This window comes from Perognathus longimembris, chromosome 28 (assembly GCF_023159225.1).
Source record: "Perognathus longimembris pacificus isolate PPM17 chromosome 28, ASM2315922v1, whole genome shotgun sequence".
Lineage (NCBI taxonomy): Eukaryota > Metazoa > Chordata > Mammalia > Rodentia > Heteromyidae > Perognathus > Perognathus longimembris.
The window spans coordinates 37,713,930-37,732,456 of NC_063188.1; the positions used below are offsets into that span (position 1 = coordinate 37,713,930).

The 18,527-nt window shown below is 40.1% G+C and overlaps 3 protein-coding genes across 4 annotated transcripts in view; 2 read left to right on the top strand and 1 right to left on the bottom strand.

Moving 5' to 3' along the window:
- Positions 1 to 18,527, bottom strand: part of Bex5 (brain expressed X-linked 5) — an 851,362-nt gene that overhangs the window by 50,523 nt on the left and 782,312 nt on the right. The window lies entirely within an intron of this gene.
- LOC125344307 (protein BEX1-like) lies at positions 3,327 to 5,231 on the top strand. The gene is made up of 3 exons (XM_048336983.1): positions 3,327 to 3,723; positions 4,181 to 4,252; positions 4,629 to 5,231. Exon 3 carries the CDS (start codon positions 4,634 to 4,636, stop codon positions 4,997 to 4,999), a length of 366 nt encoding a protein of 121 aa, XP_048192940.1. The 5' UTR covers positions 3,327 to 3,723; positions 4,181 to 4,252; positions 4,629 to 4,633; the 3' UTR covers positions 5,000 to 5,231.
- Positions 15,813 to 16,430, top strand: Tceal5 (transcription elongation factor A like 5). The gene has a single exon (XM_048336980.1). The coding sequence runs from the start codon at positions 15,813 to 15,815 to the stop codon at positions 16,428 to 16,430; it is 618 nt and encodes a 205-aa protein (XP_048192937.1).

The following is an 18,527-nucleotide window of genomic DNA, read 5'->3' on the forward strand; positions in this document are numbered from 1 at the left end:
CATCACTGCTAGTTTTAGCATAAGTCTCAGTGCACCATTGCAACTGTGCAGGTTCTTCTAGCTATAAGATTCAGGTATGACCCCACTTAGCATCTGTCTTGGTGGTTCAGGGGCCTTTGTCTTTAGCAATACTACCTCAGCCTCAGACAGGAAAACATGGAACAGGACCACATTAGCTGGGAGTCAGAGAGGGTAATAAGAATGTCTACAGATATCAATATAGAATGAGAGAAAATATTTTCAAACTATTTATCTAACAAGACATTAGTATCTAGAATGTACAAAGAACTCAAATAAGTCAGTAGCAAAAACTTAAATAACCTGATTTAAAATAGGCAGTAGAACTAAATAGTATTTCTTTTTATAAAAGATATACAAATGGCCATCAAGTACAAGAAAAAAAATCTATTGTAGTGAACAGTATGGGAGTTCCTCAAATAATTAAAAATAAATTACCTTATGATGAGGCAATCTCAATATTGGTATATGTCCAAAGCAAATGAACTCACTATGCTGAAGAGACTACCATGTTCATTACAGCACTATTCACCATAAACAAAAAGTGGAAAAAAACCTGTGTCCATAAACTTACAAACAGAAAATATAGTACATGTATACAAAGGAGTACTATTCTGCCATACAGAAGAGTGAAATCCTGTCAATGAAGAAAACATGGATGGAACTGGAGATTAATAAGGTATAGAAAGACAGCTAAGGCATGATCTCACCTCTATGTGGAATCTAAAATAGCTGATCCTCAGACCAGTTGAGAGAACAGTGGTTATTGCTTGTATTAGTTGCTTGTTCCTTTGTATTGTTTAGTTGTGTTCCAGTGTATCAAGACATAAGATTTCTTTACCCATTTACTTGTTGGTAGATATTTAGATTTTATTAGATATTTAGATATTATTATCATAGATGATATTGCTATGAACATTTCTGTGCCAATATTTGTGATGGGAAAATTCCTAACACTAGAATTTCTAGGAAATATGGTAAGTGTAAGTGGAGCTTTTTTTTTTTATCACATTTTCATTTGTATAAATTAGCTGTACAATGGGGGTTAAATTTTGACCTGTCCATAGATAGATGTAAAATACTTTGATCAGATTCACCCTCTCTGTCACTCTCCTTCCTGCCCCCTCCTATTCCCAAACCAGTCTCAACAAACTTCTTTGATCCATTTCACACATGTACATAAAGTATTTTGATCACATTCATCCTTCTTCACTCTCTGTTTTCCCTTCCCCCTCCCACTAGTAGTCACATCCTGAACAGATCTGATTCTTTATTCCTGTCATTCTTTTTTTTTCCCCCCAGTGTGTGTTATTGGACCACAGTGGTCTCACTGTGGTATTTCATACGTGCACGGCCAGATAAGATTAAACTGAACTTTTAAAGAAATTGCTTCAAAGTTTTTCAAAATGGTTGAATGTCTTACCAGCAATAAATGTGAATTGTAGTTGTTCTATATCCTCAAAAGTACTTTACATCACCAGGTGCTGTTGGTTTATTCCTGTAATCATAGCTACTCAGAAGGCTGTGATCTGAGGAACACAGTTCAAAGCCAGCCCTGGCAAGAAAGTTCATGAGACTTTTATTTCCAATCAACCACTAAAACAAAGCCAGAAGTTGAGCTGAAGCTCAAACGGAGGAGTAGTAGTATTGAGCAAAAATGCTCAGGCAAAGTATCCAGACTGTGAGTTCAAGCCCCAGGACCAGCACAAAAAAAGAACTTGAGATTATCAGATTTCATAACTGTAACTATTGTAATGAGCTCATTGGCAATTTGAACATGTTTTTAGTCATTGTAATCTTCTGATTTTTTGTTTCATTTTTTTCTTATTTTGTGTGTTACTGATGAGACATCCCAAATTTCAGGGCTCAAGTGAGCTTCCTGTCCAGCTTTCCAAGTAGCATTGACTACATGACATGAAATGCGCATCTGTGCCTGGCTTTCTAATATATACATGTGTATACACATGTACATACATATATATACATATATACACATATATGTATACATATATATAATTTTTTGTGTGTGGATCCTAGAGCTTGAACTGAAAGCTAGCACTCTACCATTTGAGCCACAGCTCCACTTATGGCCTTTTTGTGTGTGGTGCTTAATTGAAGATAAGAATGTCATAGATTTTCCTGCCTGGGATGACTACCAGCACACACACACACACACACACACACTCACTCACTCACACAGTCACACACATATACATAGTCCTAGAGTTTATTCTGTGCTACTGAACATTAGGTATATGTATAGTACCACTCCACCTCTATTACAACATCTTAAGTCTTGAAATACAGTTTAATTACAAAGGTTTGTGGGTTTTTTTTAAAAAATTATATTCTTGTCCTTGTTTTTTTTTACATTTTGATGTAATTTTGCCAATGTATGCAAAGATTTCTGCTGAGAATTTGGTTTTGATCATACCTTATTTATAGGTTAATTTGGAGTCCTGAATCTTAGAAAAGAAGTGTTATGGTATGTGTTTAGTAATTTCAGTCTTATTTTCTTTCAGCATTTTTTGTGTACAGCTATTCTAAGGGTTTAAATTTATTTGTAAATATTTAATATCTTTGGAGGTATAATATGTATGTGATAAGCTGTAATAGTGTGATAGTTTACACTTTAATTCAGTCATTTCTAGCATATAAGAATACAACTGTTTTGTATATGTGTCATATAAATGCAACCTTCTTACATTCAATTAATAATCCTATAATAGGTTTATTGTCAATCCGTTAGGATTCTCTAAATACATGATAATTTAATGTGAGAATACAGCCATAGTTATTGTTATTTGAATCAGAAATTTGTGAGGGAGTTTGTTTTTCCATCTGAAAAATCTGACAAGGTTTTGTCGGACTACATTCTCTTTGGCTTTCCTCCTAGAAGAAGCATCACGTGTCTAGGGGCCCCTCACAAGAGGAGCCATCAGCTGTCTTGCTTCTTTCCAAGATCTAAAAAAGCAGCTGCCTGTACAGTCTATATTTATATAATGACAGCAGAAGAGACAGATGGTTGGGACTTTATTCTAACTTTAATCCTGTTCTTCAAATAAAAATAACCATTTTGTTCTTTTCTTAAGAAATAAACTTTTTGTCTCATGCAAAAATATAAACAATATAGGGAAGCAACGAGAGTGAGAAAAATCCACTCAGACTCTTTTCTTAGTGCACCTCTCTTGTACATTTTAATAGAGTGGAAATGGAGAGCTTTCGTTGCTGAGAGGGCAGCAAGAGGACAGAGACACCCTCTAGGAGCCAAGAAGGGATAAGCAATAACTCACAGAAGATGGAATGATCAACAGCTTTCTGAGCAGATACTGCCCCACCCTGGCCGGCAGAGAAAGGCCAGGAATACACAAAGAAGGCAGAGCGACAGGACCTAGCCCTCAGACAGACAGTAACCAGAACTTGGTGCAAGGGGCCAGGCTGTCCAGCCCCTCCCTCCCCCGCCTCCCCCCGCCCCCCTCCCCCGGCTCCTGGCTGCTGGGGAAGGCTAGATAAGGCAGGATGCGGAGGCGGAGCCTCTGGCAGGGATGCAGGCCTCACGTGACGGCTCTGCACCAACTCCCACGCTCGGCTGCAACGCCAGCCGCGACTCACAGTAGCTCAGCTGCTCGCTCTAGAGCGGTGGCACCTGCTCCGAAGGTACCGGAGAACCGCCCGTAAGAGAGGCCCGGAGGCGAAGGAGAGAAGGTGAGGGATTCGGCGGGGACCCTGAGGGTTGGGTTGGAATGTGAGAACGGACCCCGCCTGCGGACCCCCATGTCAAGTCCTGCTCAGCTCTTTTGGCGGAGGCACCGTGGATAAGGCTGCAGCCCCCCCTCCCCACCGTGTCCTGGCATGGCTGTTGGCGGGAGCAGATGGCGGGGGGCCCCCGAGTGTACGGAGCATTGGTCCTGAGGCTGCGACCCTGAGGAGAAACCTGCCTGCGCCATGAACGCCAGCTTTTCCCACGACGGCGCCCCGCCCCCCTGTCTTGGTGCAGAAAATGGTGGTCAGCGCGGGGGCGGGGGGCCGGGCGGGAGGCTGGGGAGAAGAGCTAAGATAGGGGTGCGGGTTGGCAGGGAAAGGAGGAGTTGGACCAGGTGTGGAGGGCTGCAGCCCCCCACCCCCACCCCCGGACTTCTTTACACCATCTGGCTGTTTGCAGGTCTGCAGAGCAGTTTGGCAAAGCATCTTGCAGCGATAATCCAGAGGAGGAAACAAGCAAGGATAGGCCCAGGTCGGTACGAGGGGCTCTTGCCGGGGGGGGGGGGGCGGCAGCAGGAGAGAGAAGAAACATGTAAGAACGTCTATCCTGAGGACCACCCCCCCCAACTCCCTCACTCCTCTCTGGCTCATCCCCGTCCTCCATTTTGATTCCTGCAGAGGCCTGGAAATGGATCCGCAGGGAAAATGGTGGGCTTTGTGGAGGGAGGGGCATAGGCTGGGGGCCTTCTAGAGGACGCGAAGGGCTTCTTGGATGCGAGAATAAATTTTACTCAAGGCCATTGAAATCCAGTCCCCTGAGTGGTGTAAGGTGCATAGTAGGGCCTCTGTCCTCGGTGCTGATCAACCCACTATGCATTCAGATCATTTTCTTGTCCCTTTTGTCCTAGGAGCAATGGAGTCCAAACAAGAAAAACCAGCACAGAACCTCGACGAAAATGAACATGAGGAAAAGAAAGAAAAGGAACAAGTTGCTACTAAGAAGGAACCCATGGCTCAGCCTTCGGAAGCCGGGGTTCCTAGAGCGAATCGCAGGCGATTCCGTGTTAGGCAGCCCGTCCTGCACTATAGATGGGATCTGATGCATAGGCTTGGAGAGCCCCAGGCAAGGATGAGAGAAGAGAACATGGAAAGGTTTGGGGAGGAGTTGAGACAGCTCATGGAAAAGCTGAGGGAAAGGCAGTTGAGCCATAGTCTGCGGGCAGTTAGCACCGATCCCCCCCACCATGACCACCATGATGAGTTTTGCCTTATGCCCTAAATCCTGAATCCTGATGTGTCCCCTAAGGAGAGACCCCTGCTTCCTAAACCTACATGTTTGTGATGTACTCTTGTAAATCTTTTGATGTTCCTTGTGGGTCTCCTATTACCAGCTTCTAATTGAATGTTGTGTTTTTGACCCCATCTGTAAGATTTTTGTTAGCAGGAGAATTTATCTATTGCATGGGAAGATGTTCATCATATATTGTGAAGTTAATAAAGCAATTTAAAAAGCAATCTATATTGGTTTTTAACTTTAAACCTTTTATTTATGAATATAAGAATATGAATATATATCCAAATAGTGTCTGTGGTGGAACTAGTAAGAGATTTTTACTTTCTTGTTGATAATTTTTCATTTTTGAAAACATACAGAAGGAGGCAGAGAATGGAGAAAGGAATTGTGGACAAATACATCCATAATACTCAATACACATATGTGAAATAGAATGAGGAAACTTGAAATAAGTAGGAGATGGGGAGAATGTAAAAGGGATGACTGATCAAGATGCATTGCACACATAATGGATGTATTAAGTTGAAACCTCCACATACAACTACTTGGAGATAATAAGAAAGAATACCTTCTCAGGAAAATCTCTAGTCCCTAAAAACTGAAATACATATTAATAGAATTGAGCCACGTTATAATAGCATTGTCAGCACTTACTAAACATTTGTGACAGAATCTCAATCTGAGCTGTTTAGAAGTTATACATGTCTTTAAAGATCATTATTCTCACTCATAAGGTGAAATAGTCTCCTCTCAGGATAGCTTTATGAACTAGATGAGATAATAAATTCGTGAGCTTTCTCAAGTTTTCATAACCCAACCATTTAGAAGTTCATTTCACTTAAGGGATGTTACTAAGGTGAGCCCTTTCATGTACTCATGTACTGTAGAATAAAGGGTAAGCACTTCATTTCTTTGCTGTTGTGTCTCATTCACCTCCTCGTGGATATTGTTCTTAATTAACTAGGTATTGCTTCCTATACTTGCCCAGCACCATTATAAATGATCACAACTCTTCAAGGTGAGAAGTTTTCACTGATTTCTTTGAATGTAATTTTTTTCATTTGGTACTTTTTGAGTATGTCTGTGTGATCATGCAGTTTGAATTCAAGGCCTCACACAGGTACTCTACCACTTAAGCCACATACTCAGCCTCCTCACTGATACTTTTAGGGAAAACATCCAATGAGTACTAACTGTACTATAAAATATTATTTCTCTGTTCAGTTATTTGGAAATATTTTATCTAGTTCTTTCCTTGGGGGTAGTTTTCTTCCAGGAAACCTCTAGAGTGTATATGATAAATGAGGGAACAGCTTATTTTGTGTGCTGTCCTGGGTGTTGCCCCTGAGCTTTTTTTACTCAAGGGTAATGCTCTACCACTAGGGCCATAGCGCCACTTCTGGTTTTTTGGTATTTTATTGGAGACAAGACTCATGGACTTTTCTGCCCGGGCTGGCTTTGAACTGTGATCCTCAAATCTGAGTCTGGGTAGCTAGGAATATAGGCATGAGTTACCAGCTCCTGGCTAGCAGCTTCCCTTTAATCTGAGAGAGTCAATTTTCATACCAGCTCACTTCCACCTGAAACCTATGAATGTAACCTCATGTAACCAATGAATGTAATTCAGTTGAGAAACCAGGAGATCAAGTCAGTGTATGTGTGCTACTTAAATATAGGGCTCTTTATAAAGGTCTTATTAGGAGAGTTTTAGAGTTATATCCCAATAGAACTTGGAACACAAAGACCACCTTGGAGTATGCTTTATCAGGTAAAGAAAACCCTTTTTTTGGGGGGGGGGGCAGTCCTGGGGCTTGGACTCAGGGCCTGAGCACTGTCCCTGGCTTCTTCTTGCTCAAGGCTAGCACTCTGCCACTTGAGCCACAGCGCCACTTCTGGCCATTTTCTGTATATGTGGTGCTGGGGAATCGAACCCAGGGCCTCCTGTATACGAGGCAAGCACTCTTGCCACTAGGCCATATCCCCAGCCCCAAACCCATATTTTTTGTATGAACTTATTTTTTTTCAGTACTGGAGATTGAATTTAATGCCCTATAACTTGAGCTACTCTATCAGCCCACTCATTGAGTTTTATTAGTTTGGTTTTCAAATAGGATTTCAACTGCCAAGGTTGGCTTTGTACTCATGGCCCTCATCTTCTAAAGTCCTTACGATTACAGGTATGTGCCAGCGTATCTGGCTTTTTTTGGTGATGTAAGAGATTAGACACATAATCACATGCACAATCAGCCTAAGTATTTCCTCTTTCATTACTGGAAGGTATAAGTCACAATCATGTAAGACAAAAGTTCATAGAAAGGCTAGAGGAGCACAAAGCAGAGAAACTCATACACAAAGAAGTTTATACACTAGCAGAATTTTTGTTCTTGATTATCAGGGTTAACCCAAGTTTCATCAGAAAACAAAAGGATTCTGCTTGTATCTCATATAAGGTATTCAGCAGTTCCTTCACCAGAAGAAATGAAACTCATGTCAACTGACAGCATGCCGTGATAGAAGTTTTGATATACATTTGCCTGGAAAAATGTATATCCTTTTATGTCCAGGAAGATCCAGGTTTCCCTCAGAGAAGGACAAGTTTAGGATTCTAGTTTATGTAAAAAGACTCCTCTGCTAAGCAATTCCCCTTAACTTTTAATGGTGCTTAGTTTTAAAGGGTCATTTAAAGGAATGCCACATGAGTGGTCAAGCTCCATGTAAAACACTCAAACGATAACCAGCAAAAAGTGTGTACAAGACATTACTGGAACAGGCATAAGTTTTCAATGGGGTAGCAACCATATCTAAGGATCTGTATGCATTTGTCTATATATCATTCCTTTATGTTATGTAGTGAGCCTCCTTTTTTCCTTTAATGTGCCAGTTCTTCACAAAAGGAATAGACAAATTCTTCACAAAATATGCCAAAGATTCAGGCAAAGTTAAAGCAGTGAGATTAGTGGTATGCCCTAGTTTACAAGAGGAAAAAAGTTTTAAAAGAGGTTTGAATTGTAGATATGAATTTAGCCATTGGCATTAGGCTTATGATGTACACCCAGTAAATACTTGAGGAACAAAGTAAATACTTATGGACACTGAATAAAAAAATAACACATGTGATGGTATTCCAGATCACTGTAGATTTTGGATCATTGTAGATAATAATGAAGTATATATCTCATGTTTTAAAACAAACAATTCCCTTTTCTTCAAATACTCAAATCACTGAAGGAATTAAAAAATAAACAAATGAAATGGTCACTTTGTGACCCAAGAGATTGCTGCTCTTCAATAATAGGAGCAGACACAGGCAGCATGAGAAGTGCGCTCGCTGTATTTTGAAATGAAATAAAGCCATGATTAGCCATCATTTAAAACATTAAGCCTCATTTATGCTTCCTGTGCAAATGGAGTGACAAGGACTTGATTTATCTCACTAAGACATCTAAAACCTCTGCAAACTACATGAAATAATTTTTCATCACTGGACATGAGATATGGGAGGACAAAGTTATCTGAGAGGGGATAATAAGCCAATCCTTGTGGATTTATAACATGTGGCAGTTAAATGTATGTTAATACAGCCACAAAAACCAGAAGTGAAATGAAAGTGCACAATTTTAAGGATCTTACTCTATTTGTTAATATGATTCAAAGGGAGATTCTTACACATTAAAGATGTGTACTGTAACCTTTTAAAGAAGCACTAAAATGTTATAGCTAAAAGATAATGTTGCAAGTGTAGGTGCCACTCAAGTGGTAGAGCACAGCCTTTGGCAAAACAGCCAAGTGAGAGCATGAGGCACAGAGTTCAAACCCAAGTACTGACACACACCTAAGAAGAAATTTGTGAGAGAAAATAGACTAAACACAGCAGAGGATCACAAGAGCCCAATAGCTATACCCTTATGATCACATAAGATGATGCTAAGTGAAATGAACTCCATTTTATGGAAATGATTGTTATATCACAGTTGTAACTACTTTCAACATCCCATGTGTATCTGTAGTTTCTACTATTGATGATGTTCTTGTATCACCTTCTTGTGATTGTATCTACACTATCTCTGTAATCTTATTTGAGTATATTGGAAACCGTATATACTGGTATTAGAACTAGGAAATTGAAAGGGAATACCAAAATTGAGAGAAACAGGGTAAAAAAAGAGAAACAACTACAAAGGCAATACTTGCAAAACTATTTGGTGTAAGTGAACTGAACACCTCAGGGGAGGAAAGGGTAAGAGTGAGGGGGGAGGGGGGTATGAGGGACAAGGTAACAAACAGTACAAGAAATGTATCCAATGCCTAACGTATGAAACTGTAACCTCTCTGTACATCAGTTTTATAATAAAAACTTAAAAATGGAAAAAAGAAAATAGACTAAAATATTCATTTACTATAAAGAAAATTTTACAAAGAGAACAAAGAATATGTGGAAACATCACAAGATGGTTGATTTAAACCTAAACATTAATCTAAGTGCTTTAAGCATCTCTAGAGGTTGTCTGATTTGATAGAAAAGGATAATACCAGTAAGAATATTGTTTAATTTTTAAAGATACAATTGATTACTAGTAAGAGGACGTTAAAGATAAATAATTTTAATACTAATCAAAAGAAAACTCAAATAACCACGTTAATAATCAAGCATAATAAGTTGGAAAGCAAAGAACATTGTAGATTATCATTACATAATTTTAAGTGGTAAATTTATAAATAAGACATAACAAGCCTAAACATTCATATATTATAGTGCTTCAAAATATATGAAGCAAGCAATGCATAGAACTGCAAGGAGAAATAGGCAAATCTACAATTAAAGTCAGAGATTTCATCACTGTCTCTACAAAAGTAATAAAGCAAGCAGACTTCAAGAACAGCGTGAACAATAAGATCTAGTTGACATTTGTAGAACTTGCTACCAATGACAATAGAGTATACACCTATTTCACATGTACATAGAGCACTTATTAATATAGTTCATGCCAATGTTTATAAAGTAAGTTGTAATCATGTTACTATGATTCATATTATACTTAAAACCTATATTCTCTGAACATAATGGAATCAAACGAGAAAGCAGTAAGAGAAAGATGTCTGGAAAATTCCCTTTTAAATTAGGGAAAAACAAGTTTAAGTAACCATTGGTTCAAAACAGAAACCAAGTGGAAATCAGGCTAGCGGTATATAGTTCAGTGGTAGAACAATTTGTGTAACATTTGTGAAGTCCTCGGTTCAATCTCAGAAAAGCAAAAAAAAAAAAAAAAGGCCTAAATAGTATTAGAAGGTACTTTGAGTGAAAATGAAAGGCACAACTTATAAGTTGTGGGATATGATAAATACACGGGGGAAATTTTATAGTACTACATACATATGCAGAAGAACATTGGAAGTTCCTTGAAAATTTAAATACTTCTAGGTAAATAAAAGAAATAAAACTTAAACATACAACCACACAAAAACATATACTTGAATATTTACTTCAATATTATTTTCACTATCTGAAAGATGGAAAATTTTTCTTCAGCATTTTTACTTCTTAAAGTTCCATGGAAAGCATCCGAGGCAGGGGTCTAGAAGGGATTTGCTTTCCGTGGCAGCAATGGTATTCCCTTCCCCTTCTTTTGGGGCTGAATTATCTGGGTAGAATTTTAGAGGACAGAAGCAAAGAATTGAAAGATATTTACTTAGGTTACTCATCACCTTGTTCATCTGCCCATCTATGTTTCTGAAATGAGCAACAAGAGTCAGCTACCTGAATAAAGAAGACAGGCTCTGAAATCTGGTCAGGGATAGGGGAACAGCCCTTTCCTTACTCTTGACAGGACAGTGAGTATGAGTGTATCTCTTTGCCCTCCACCAATACAGTGGACTGCCTGAGTCCCATATTAAACTAAGATTTAAAAATCCAAAAATTATTATGTCACTACAAAGACTCAGAATAGCCAGAGTAAAGCTGGGCAAAAAAAGCAATGCTGGAGGTATTGCCAATTGCAGACTTTACTGCTAAGCTATAACAACCAAAACAGCTTGCTACTGGCCTAAAAATAGGCCTGAAGACCAATGGAATAAGCTGGAAGACTAAGCAATAAAAACCAATTATTTACAGACATCTGATATTTGAGCCAAAAATATATTTTGGAATAAGGACAGCCTCTTCAATAAATGATTTTGGTCAAATTGGACATCCATATGTAGAAGATTGTAATTATATCCCTTTTTGTCATCTTGCACTAATATCAACTCAAAATGGATAAAAGTCTTTAATGCCAAACCTGAAACCTTAAAACTACTACAAGAAAGAGTATGAGAAATATTAGAACTTATTGGCATAGGCAGGAACTTTCTGAGTAGAGTTCCAGGAGAAAATTGGAGAGATACTTGATAAATAGGATTGCGTCAAACTAAGATGTTACTGCACACCAAAGGAGTTAGTTACTACAGATTTGAAGATCTTTACCAGTTATATATCTATTAAGGACATACAAATTAGCCCAATTAATAAATGGGCAAAGAAGCTAAAGAGAGACTTCCCCAAAGAAGAATGGCCAATAAATACAAAAGGAAGTGCTCAACATCACTGACCATAAAGGTAATGCAAATCAAAACATTGCAATCCCGTGGGCTGGGGATATGGCCTAGTGGCAAGAGTGCCTGCTTCATATACATGAGGCCCTGGGTTCGATTCCCCAGCACCACATATACAGAAAATGGCCAGAAGTGGCGCTGTGGCTCAAGTGGCAGAGTGCTAGCCTTGAGCAAGAAGAAGCCAGGGACAGTGCTCAGGCCCTGAGTCCAAGCCCCAGGACTGGCCAAAAAAAAAAAAAAAAACATTGCAATCCCGTCTCACCTCTGTAAGACTGACAATCGTTAAGAACACAATAACAAATAATGGTGGGGATTTGGAGGAAACGGAACCCTATTGCACTGATGATGGGAATGAACACTAGTATAACAACTCTGGATGGTGGTTTGGAGTTTCATCAAAAACCGAAACATAGAACTATCTTATAATCCAGTGATACTACCCAGAAGACTTCAAGTCAGGATATAGTAAAGATGCTTGCACATCCATACACTATTCATGACATCCAAGTTATGGAACCAGCCCAGATGTACTACAATAGATGAATGGATCAAGAAAATGTGGTACAATGGAATTTTACTAATCAATCAGAAAGAATAAATATGATTCCTTTTTCAGGAAAATGAATGGCACTAGGGAAAAATGCCAAGTAAAGGCAAGTCAGGCTCAGAGAGACAAAGAACATATGTTTTCTCTCATATATGGAAGTGAGATTTAAAATTAAAACATACATGACAACATATACAAGATTTTATGCATATACACAAACAAACTGATGAAAGAACGGTATATTTAGGGGATGAGTCCAATAGTAAAATATTTCTGAACAACTAACAAACTGTGTATCAAAATGAATACCAGGAAGAAGAAATAAGTTTTAAGGAGAAAGGCAAAGGAGGTGCACATGAGTGGAGGGAGAGAGGGTGAACAAATGCAGTCACTATATTCAATATACACAATGTAAAAACTGAACTGCATAATGAAAGTAGGGATGGGAGGGTGAAATGGGGGAGAATTATGGAAGTTGTGACATTGATCAAGAGGCATTGTATTCATACCTGACTTATAGAATTGAAATCTTTTTGTATGACTACTTAATTAGAAACATTTTAAAAGAAGCTATTCATAGTCATTAAATGTACGGTTTGTATGTGCCTAGGTGGATTTATTTTCTATCTAGCATAGGTTACTGTTATGAACTTAATCTCTCTTCTGAGTAGAAACTTGGAATTTTGCTATATTATTTTCCCTGTGTTAAAAAAGTTCTCTTCCAAGTGAAATAGCACTATTTAATTTTGTGTTCATTAATAATAACTCATGCTCAGGGGAGTAAACAAAATAAAACTGAAAACATATTTAAAAGAAAACAAGAAATGCCCTGGTGAAAAACCGTGGTGCAAATTAATACACACATAAAAACAATGACAAAGTGAAACAGACTCTGAGGGGAGTACTAGCAGGAGGGTTTGCATTAATGAGAGGGAGTGAATGAGGATGAATATGATGAAGTAGTTTGTTTGCATATATGAAAATGGAACAGTGAAACTTGTTGAAATTGTTTAAGAAGGAGGCAGAGAGTAAGGGGGAGTAATAGAGGGAGTGAGTTTGATCAAGATATGCTGTATATATGTGTGTGGAAATGACATCACAAAACGTGTATCTTGTAAAGATAATGTATGTTAATAAACAAACAAATATTTAAAAAAACAGAAAATAAAATAGCTATTTCAACTGCTTGCTGACCTTCTTGAAAATTCACCTGTACCCATTATGTGACAGCATTGGCTGAGAGAAGTAGATTGAAGTATCTGGGATGATGATGAAAAATAATGTAAAATATGCAGGGATGTATTAGTAGCTAGTAGTCCTGGGAGAAGATGAAGTCCTTCCCTGATATCCACAGAAGAATAAAGACATACCTTAAGGTAAAAGGACTACATTTAACCTCCTCAACTAGCAAAGACCAACATGAGTGACAGGACCTCATGCTGTGGGGGAGGGTAAGGACAGAGGAAGGGGTTTAGGATAGTGAAGGGAAGAAGTAGGCTGGCTCCTGACGCACTTTCTGCTTGTGGGAGGGGAGCAAGAGACCCGAGTCCACTGGTGACGTTTTCCTCACGTGATCAGGAGCCGACGTGTGCAGATGTCCCTCTCTTCCAGGTACCAGCTTTTTATTTCTGTGGAAGATAGCAGACTTGAGACTGAGAGACACAGAGGGGCAACTGCAGGTCAGTAAGAACTGGGGATCTGTGAGGTAGGGATGGTAAGGGACAGAGGCTACCGAGGATCGTATCTGGTTTCAAAATACCATTCCCTTTCCTCCCCCTGTTCGTTTTGGTGCAGAAAATTGTGTGTGATCATTGAGAGAAAGATCTTATTCCCTGGAGAAATGTGGGCTTTTGGCAGAAGGAAATGTGAAAAGGATAGCTGCAGATCCATCACTGCCTGCGCACCCCTGAGGGAGGAATGACAGAAAGCAGCAAAGAGCAAAGCAGATTCAAGACTAGAGTCTCTCTATTTCCAGATGCCCACCACCATTGGTGCAAGAAATGGAGGGCTTATTCATGATGGGAAAATTGAGAGGGGTCAGGGATAGAGGAAAAATATTGCTTGGGATCTCCTAGAAAGCTGGTGATTGAGTTACTTGTCATCTGTTGGAGGGGCAGAGCTTGAAAGGGAACTGAGCTAATCCCCTCCCTGCAGGGTTGTGGAAAGGAGGTTCAGGGGATGACCCCTGGATGTGGAAGGCAGATCCTGCCTGCAACTGGTCTCTGCCTAAGTTCTCTGAATCTGTTCTCCACCCTCCATCCATTTTGGAGGCAGGGATGGGATGACAGGGTCAAGGATGGGATGTTGCAAGGAGGGGAACAGCATCTACTAGGTAGGAATGGCTTAAAAGTAGGGAGGGCTGAAAGGAGGTATCATGGTCCAAAAATATTACTGAGTTTGCAATACTCTGTCTCTTTCATTGCAGAAAAATGTGATCTTTCCACATATATGAGGAGGGAGAGATGTCAGAAGTGCTTTGGCCATTTCTGCCTCTATCATCCTCAAGAGACATGCTGGACTTTTTAAAAATTTGGGTACCCTGGAGTGGGAGTGGGTGGGGAGGAGATCAGAATGCAGAGAACTGAGTTGAGCAGGATCTACCTAATGAACATCACTGACCCGAATCCCATTCATTTCAGTGCTCTCAAATGAGATAGAAAAGTGAGAGATAATTGGGAGGAGGATTCAGGAACATAGAAACTTTGGAAATATTTCTTTTCCATTCATCAGTGACAGGAAAAAAATGAGGTTGCTATAATTGAAGAAGGGGAATTAGAGAGATCAAGGCAAAAGTCAAGGGGGTAGTAAGAATTGGGAAATTTTGAAAAATAGTCCAAAAAGAATCTGTGTCCTCCTAGCCAGTCATTTGCTCTCTCAATTCTTTTTCCATCTGTCTCTTTTCTTTCTCCAGGTCTTCTCATCTGTGATTGTAAGCATCAACCCAGGCAAGAAAAGGAAAGGCCTGCAGTGTCAGTGCAGGTCAGTGGGAGAAGGGATCTGATCCCAGTCCCTCGGAATAAGAGGACTTAGCCAGAGCAGAAGTTGGGGAAGTCACAGCATGCCATTACTCTTGCAGTTCTCGTTGCATTTTCACAAGATATGACCACCATCAATGCCCTGTGGGAATAGAGTACTTTATGGCTGGTCAGGATGGAGTGGGAAAAGGAAAGTGAGAAAAAGGAGGTGTGGCTTCTGTGATGCTCTTTAAGAAGATCATGATAGTTCTTAAGACTAACTGGCAATTGTTCTTTGCATTAGTAAGCCTTAACTGTAGGAAAGGCAAGAGAATAAAACATTCCAGAATTCCTGTAGTTGTGGGTAAGTTAGGACTATCCAGTTAACACTGCTATCTGCATAGCCAGAGCCAGAGCCAAGTTGATAAATCTATCTGCTCCTATGAATTTCTCAACATACTCCTTGAGCTATAGGGAGAAGCGTCTGTGAAAGCTTCCACAAGGTTGGTTCACACTCAAATATGCATGAAGCTGGAAGGAAAGTAAGGAATGTACGAGGATAGTGCACCCAGAAGGTCGGACAGGGCCAAGAGAACCCCCAGTCAGGAAAAGCAAGCACAATTCAGGCCCATAGTTCACTCTCGAGGCCCTCAGTGTTCTGTGTCTCCTCTTTGTCTCCAACAACAGGCCAAAAAAGGAAAATCTTAACATGGAAAAGTTCTACAAAGAAAAAGAAGGAAAACCAGAAAACGAGGGAACTGCAGAGGATGAAGGGAGTACAGAAGACGAAGGAAATGCAGATGAGGAAAGGTCTAATACCAAGGGGAAGCCAGCAAGCCAGGGCCTGCAGGAGGGCGAGGGAGAGGCAGAGGATGGAAGGCACCCCCAGAATAAGGACAAGTCAGGAAAGCAGGGAAAGTCGTCGGAAGATGAGGACCAGCCACCAGGTGAGGGCAAGCCACCAGGTGAGGGCAAGGCAGAGCCCCAGGCCAAGGCAGTCAGCGAGGCTCGCGCCGCCGAAAAGCGTCCGGCTGAAGATTATGTGCCCCGGAAAGCCAAGAGAAAAACGGATCGCGGGACGGATGACTCCCCCAAGGACTCTCGGGAGGACTTACAGGACAGGCATCTGAGCAGTGAGGAGATGAGAGAGTGTGCAGATATGTCCAGGGCTCAGGAAGAGCTAAGGAAAAAACAGAAAATGGGAGGGTGTCACTGGATGCAAAGAGATGCACAAGATGCATTCTCCCCAAGGGGCCAGCGGGGTGTCAGGGGAGTGAGGGGCGGAGGAAGGGGCCAGAAGGATTTAGAAGATATCCCGTTTGTTTAATGTCCTTGTCTGATTTCTCTGATGGGAATATCCCCAGCCCTGCTTTCCCTGGCAGGCATTGCCAGGCTACGTGCTTTTAACCTATGCTGATAACTCTCCTTTAGGTGTCACTGTCCTCCAGCAGACTTCGGACCCAAGTACAGCAGTCTGTCTTTTAGTACAGGATTTTCACCCATGTGCATGAAAATATGTTCATGGTATATTGTAAAATAACAATAAAGGAAACAGTTTGCAGAACCACAGATTTAGTATCAGCCCATTTTTTGGGGGTGGAAATGTTATATAACATATCCATACACAGGAAAGCTCTGCAACTCAGCAGATCAAAAAGACATAATGGTTTTTCTTGTGTGAGGGGACTAGGGGAGATTATTCTTTTGCTCACATACTAAAGATTACTCTGGGAGTATGGTTCTGTGGTACCCTTGGGTAGAGTGCACTACAAAAAGTTACTCTTGTCATGAAGGAAAGAATAAAAGATAAAATAGTTTGGAGAACAATACATAGAAGGCAATCAAAATTCCTTTAGCTTGTGAAGACACATAAAATTCTTATCAGAACACAAAGTGATAAGTAAAACTCACATTACTAGGACTTAACGTTGAAGAAATCAACCTGGCAATCCCTATAAATCAATGCTATATGGAACAACCATGTCATCTGCACAAGTGGGACCACAAATTACTTCACAGGACTTCAGAGTAGATCTGATACGTATGGCAGAGTGGAGCAGTTCTGTCCCGTTGGCTCCTACATGGTCTCCTTCTCTAGTAGTTTGTGATCAGCCATTCCCGGTGGGGATGGGGGTTGAAGAAGTCCCACCTGTGCCCAAGAAGCTGAGAGGTGGGTGCCAATCTCCTCGGGTAATGTCTTACCTTCTGGGCTCTGTGCACACTGTCTTGGGTCTTATACTGTCTTGCTGGTAGGATATAGTCCTCAAATTAAAGCCTCTTTCATTTTCCCAGATCCTCTGATAAGTTAAATATCCACTACGTTGCTTTCTTTTATATCTATTTATTTTATCATTTTAAATAACTGTACAAATGGGTTTAAATTCACAAACCAGATTATGTGGCCTTCTGAACTGTGGAGAATGTCTCTTCCCAGTTCACAGTTTTGTTAATCCTGACATGAAATGTGTACAAAATGCCTTGTAAAGTCTTAACTGGTGTGTGTCAGACATTTGAATTGCCCTAGCAGATTTTCCCTTTTTAAAGTGAAGAATTTATCTAATCATTTTGCTACCCCATAGTACATAATAGAAGTTAAAAAAATAGGGCTGGGGATATGGCCTAGTGGCAAGAGTACCTGCCTCATATACATGAGGCCCTGGGTTCGATTCCCCAGCACCACATATAGAGAAAATGGCCAGAAGTGGCACTGTGACTCAAGTGGTAGAGTGCTAGCCTTGAGCAAAAAGAAGCCAGGGACAGTGCTCAGGCCCTGAGTCCAAGCCCAAGGACTGGCCAAAAAAAAAAAAAAAATACATACATTAGCCATTGAATCAGAAGGCCTCAAGTCTTGGTCCAGTTCTGCCTGACTGAATACAAAGCCTTGAGCATGTAATTCCATTCAATAGCAAGTGAAACTTACTGCTTCAAAAGGAACACAGCAGGAGAAGGAGCATGCTAGAATCCATTACTAAATGATTTCAACACTGCATATAGTAGTGTGTTTAAAAGTTTGCCAACTACTAACAGACTACATGTATCAAACTCCTAGCTACCTTGTTGAAAATGCCGAGTACTGGCTTCCACATCAGAGTCAATGCACTAGAATTTCTTGACTTTTCTCCTTAATGTGTGAAACATGTGCCTTTTACTTCAAGTTCATTCTTATTTGTATCAAATGACAGCATGCATGAAATTTTAAAAGATGATAGTGTAAAAAAGTTTATTGTTAAAACTTGCAATCCATCTTTGTCATTTAAGTCCCACTCCCCAGAGGCAACTACAATAAACATGTTTAGTTTATTCTGCTTCTTGCTTTTATATTTCTGAATATGTGTATGTTGCTATTTTAACATCTATATTGAAGTATATAACTCGTGATATAATATTGATCCCTTTAAAGTACATAGTTCAGTAGTTTTTTGTA

Bases quoted from the DNA above. Each gene is read 5' to 3' on its own strand.
- LOC125344307 (XM_048336983.1), top strand. From the start codon at position 4,634: ATGGAGTCCAAACAAGAAAAACCAGCACAGAACCTCGACGAAAATGAA.
- Tceal5 (XM_048336980.1), top strand. From the start codon at position 15,813: ATGGAAAAGTTCTACAAAGAAAAAGAAGGAAAACCAGAAAACGAGGGA.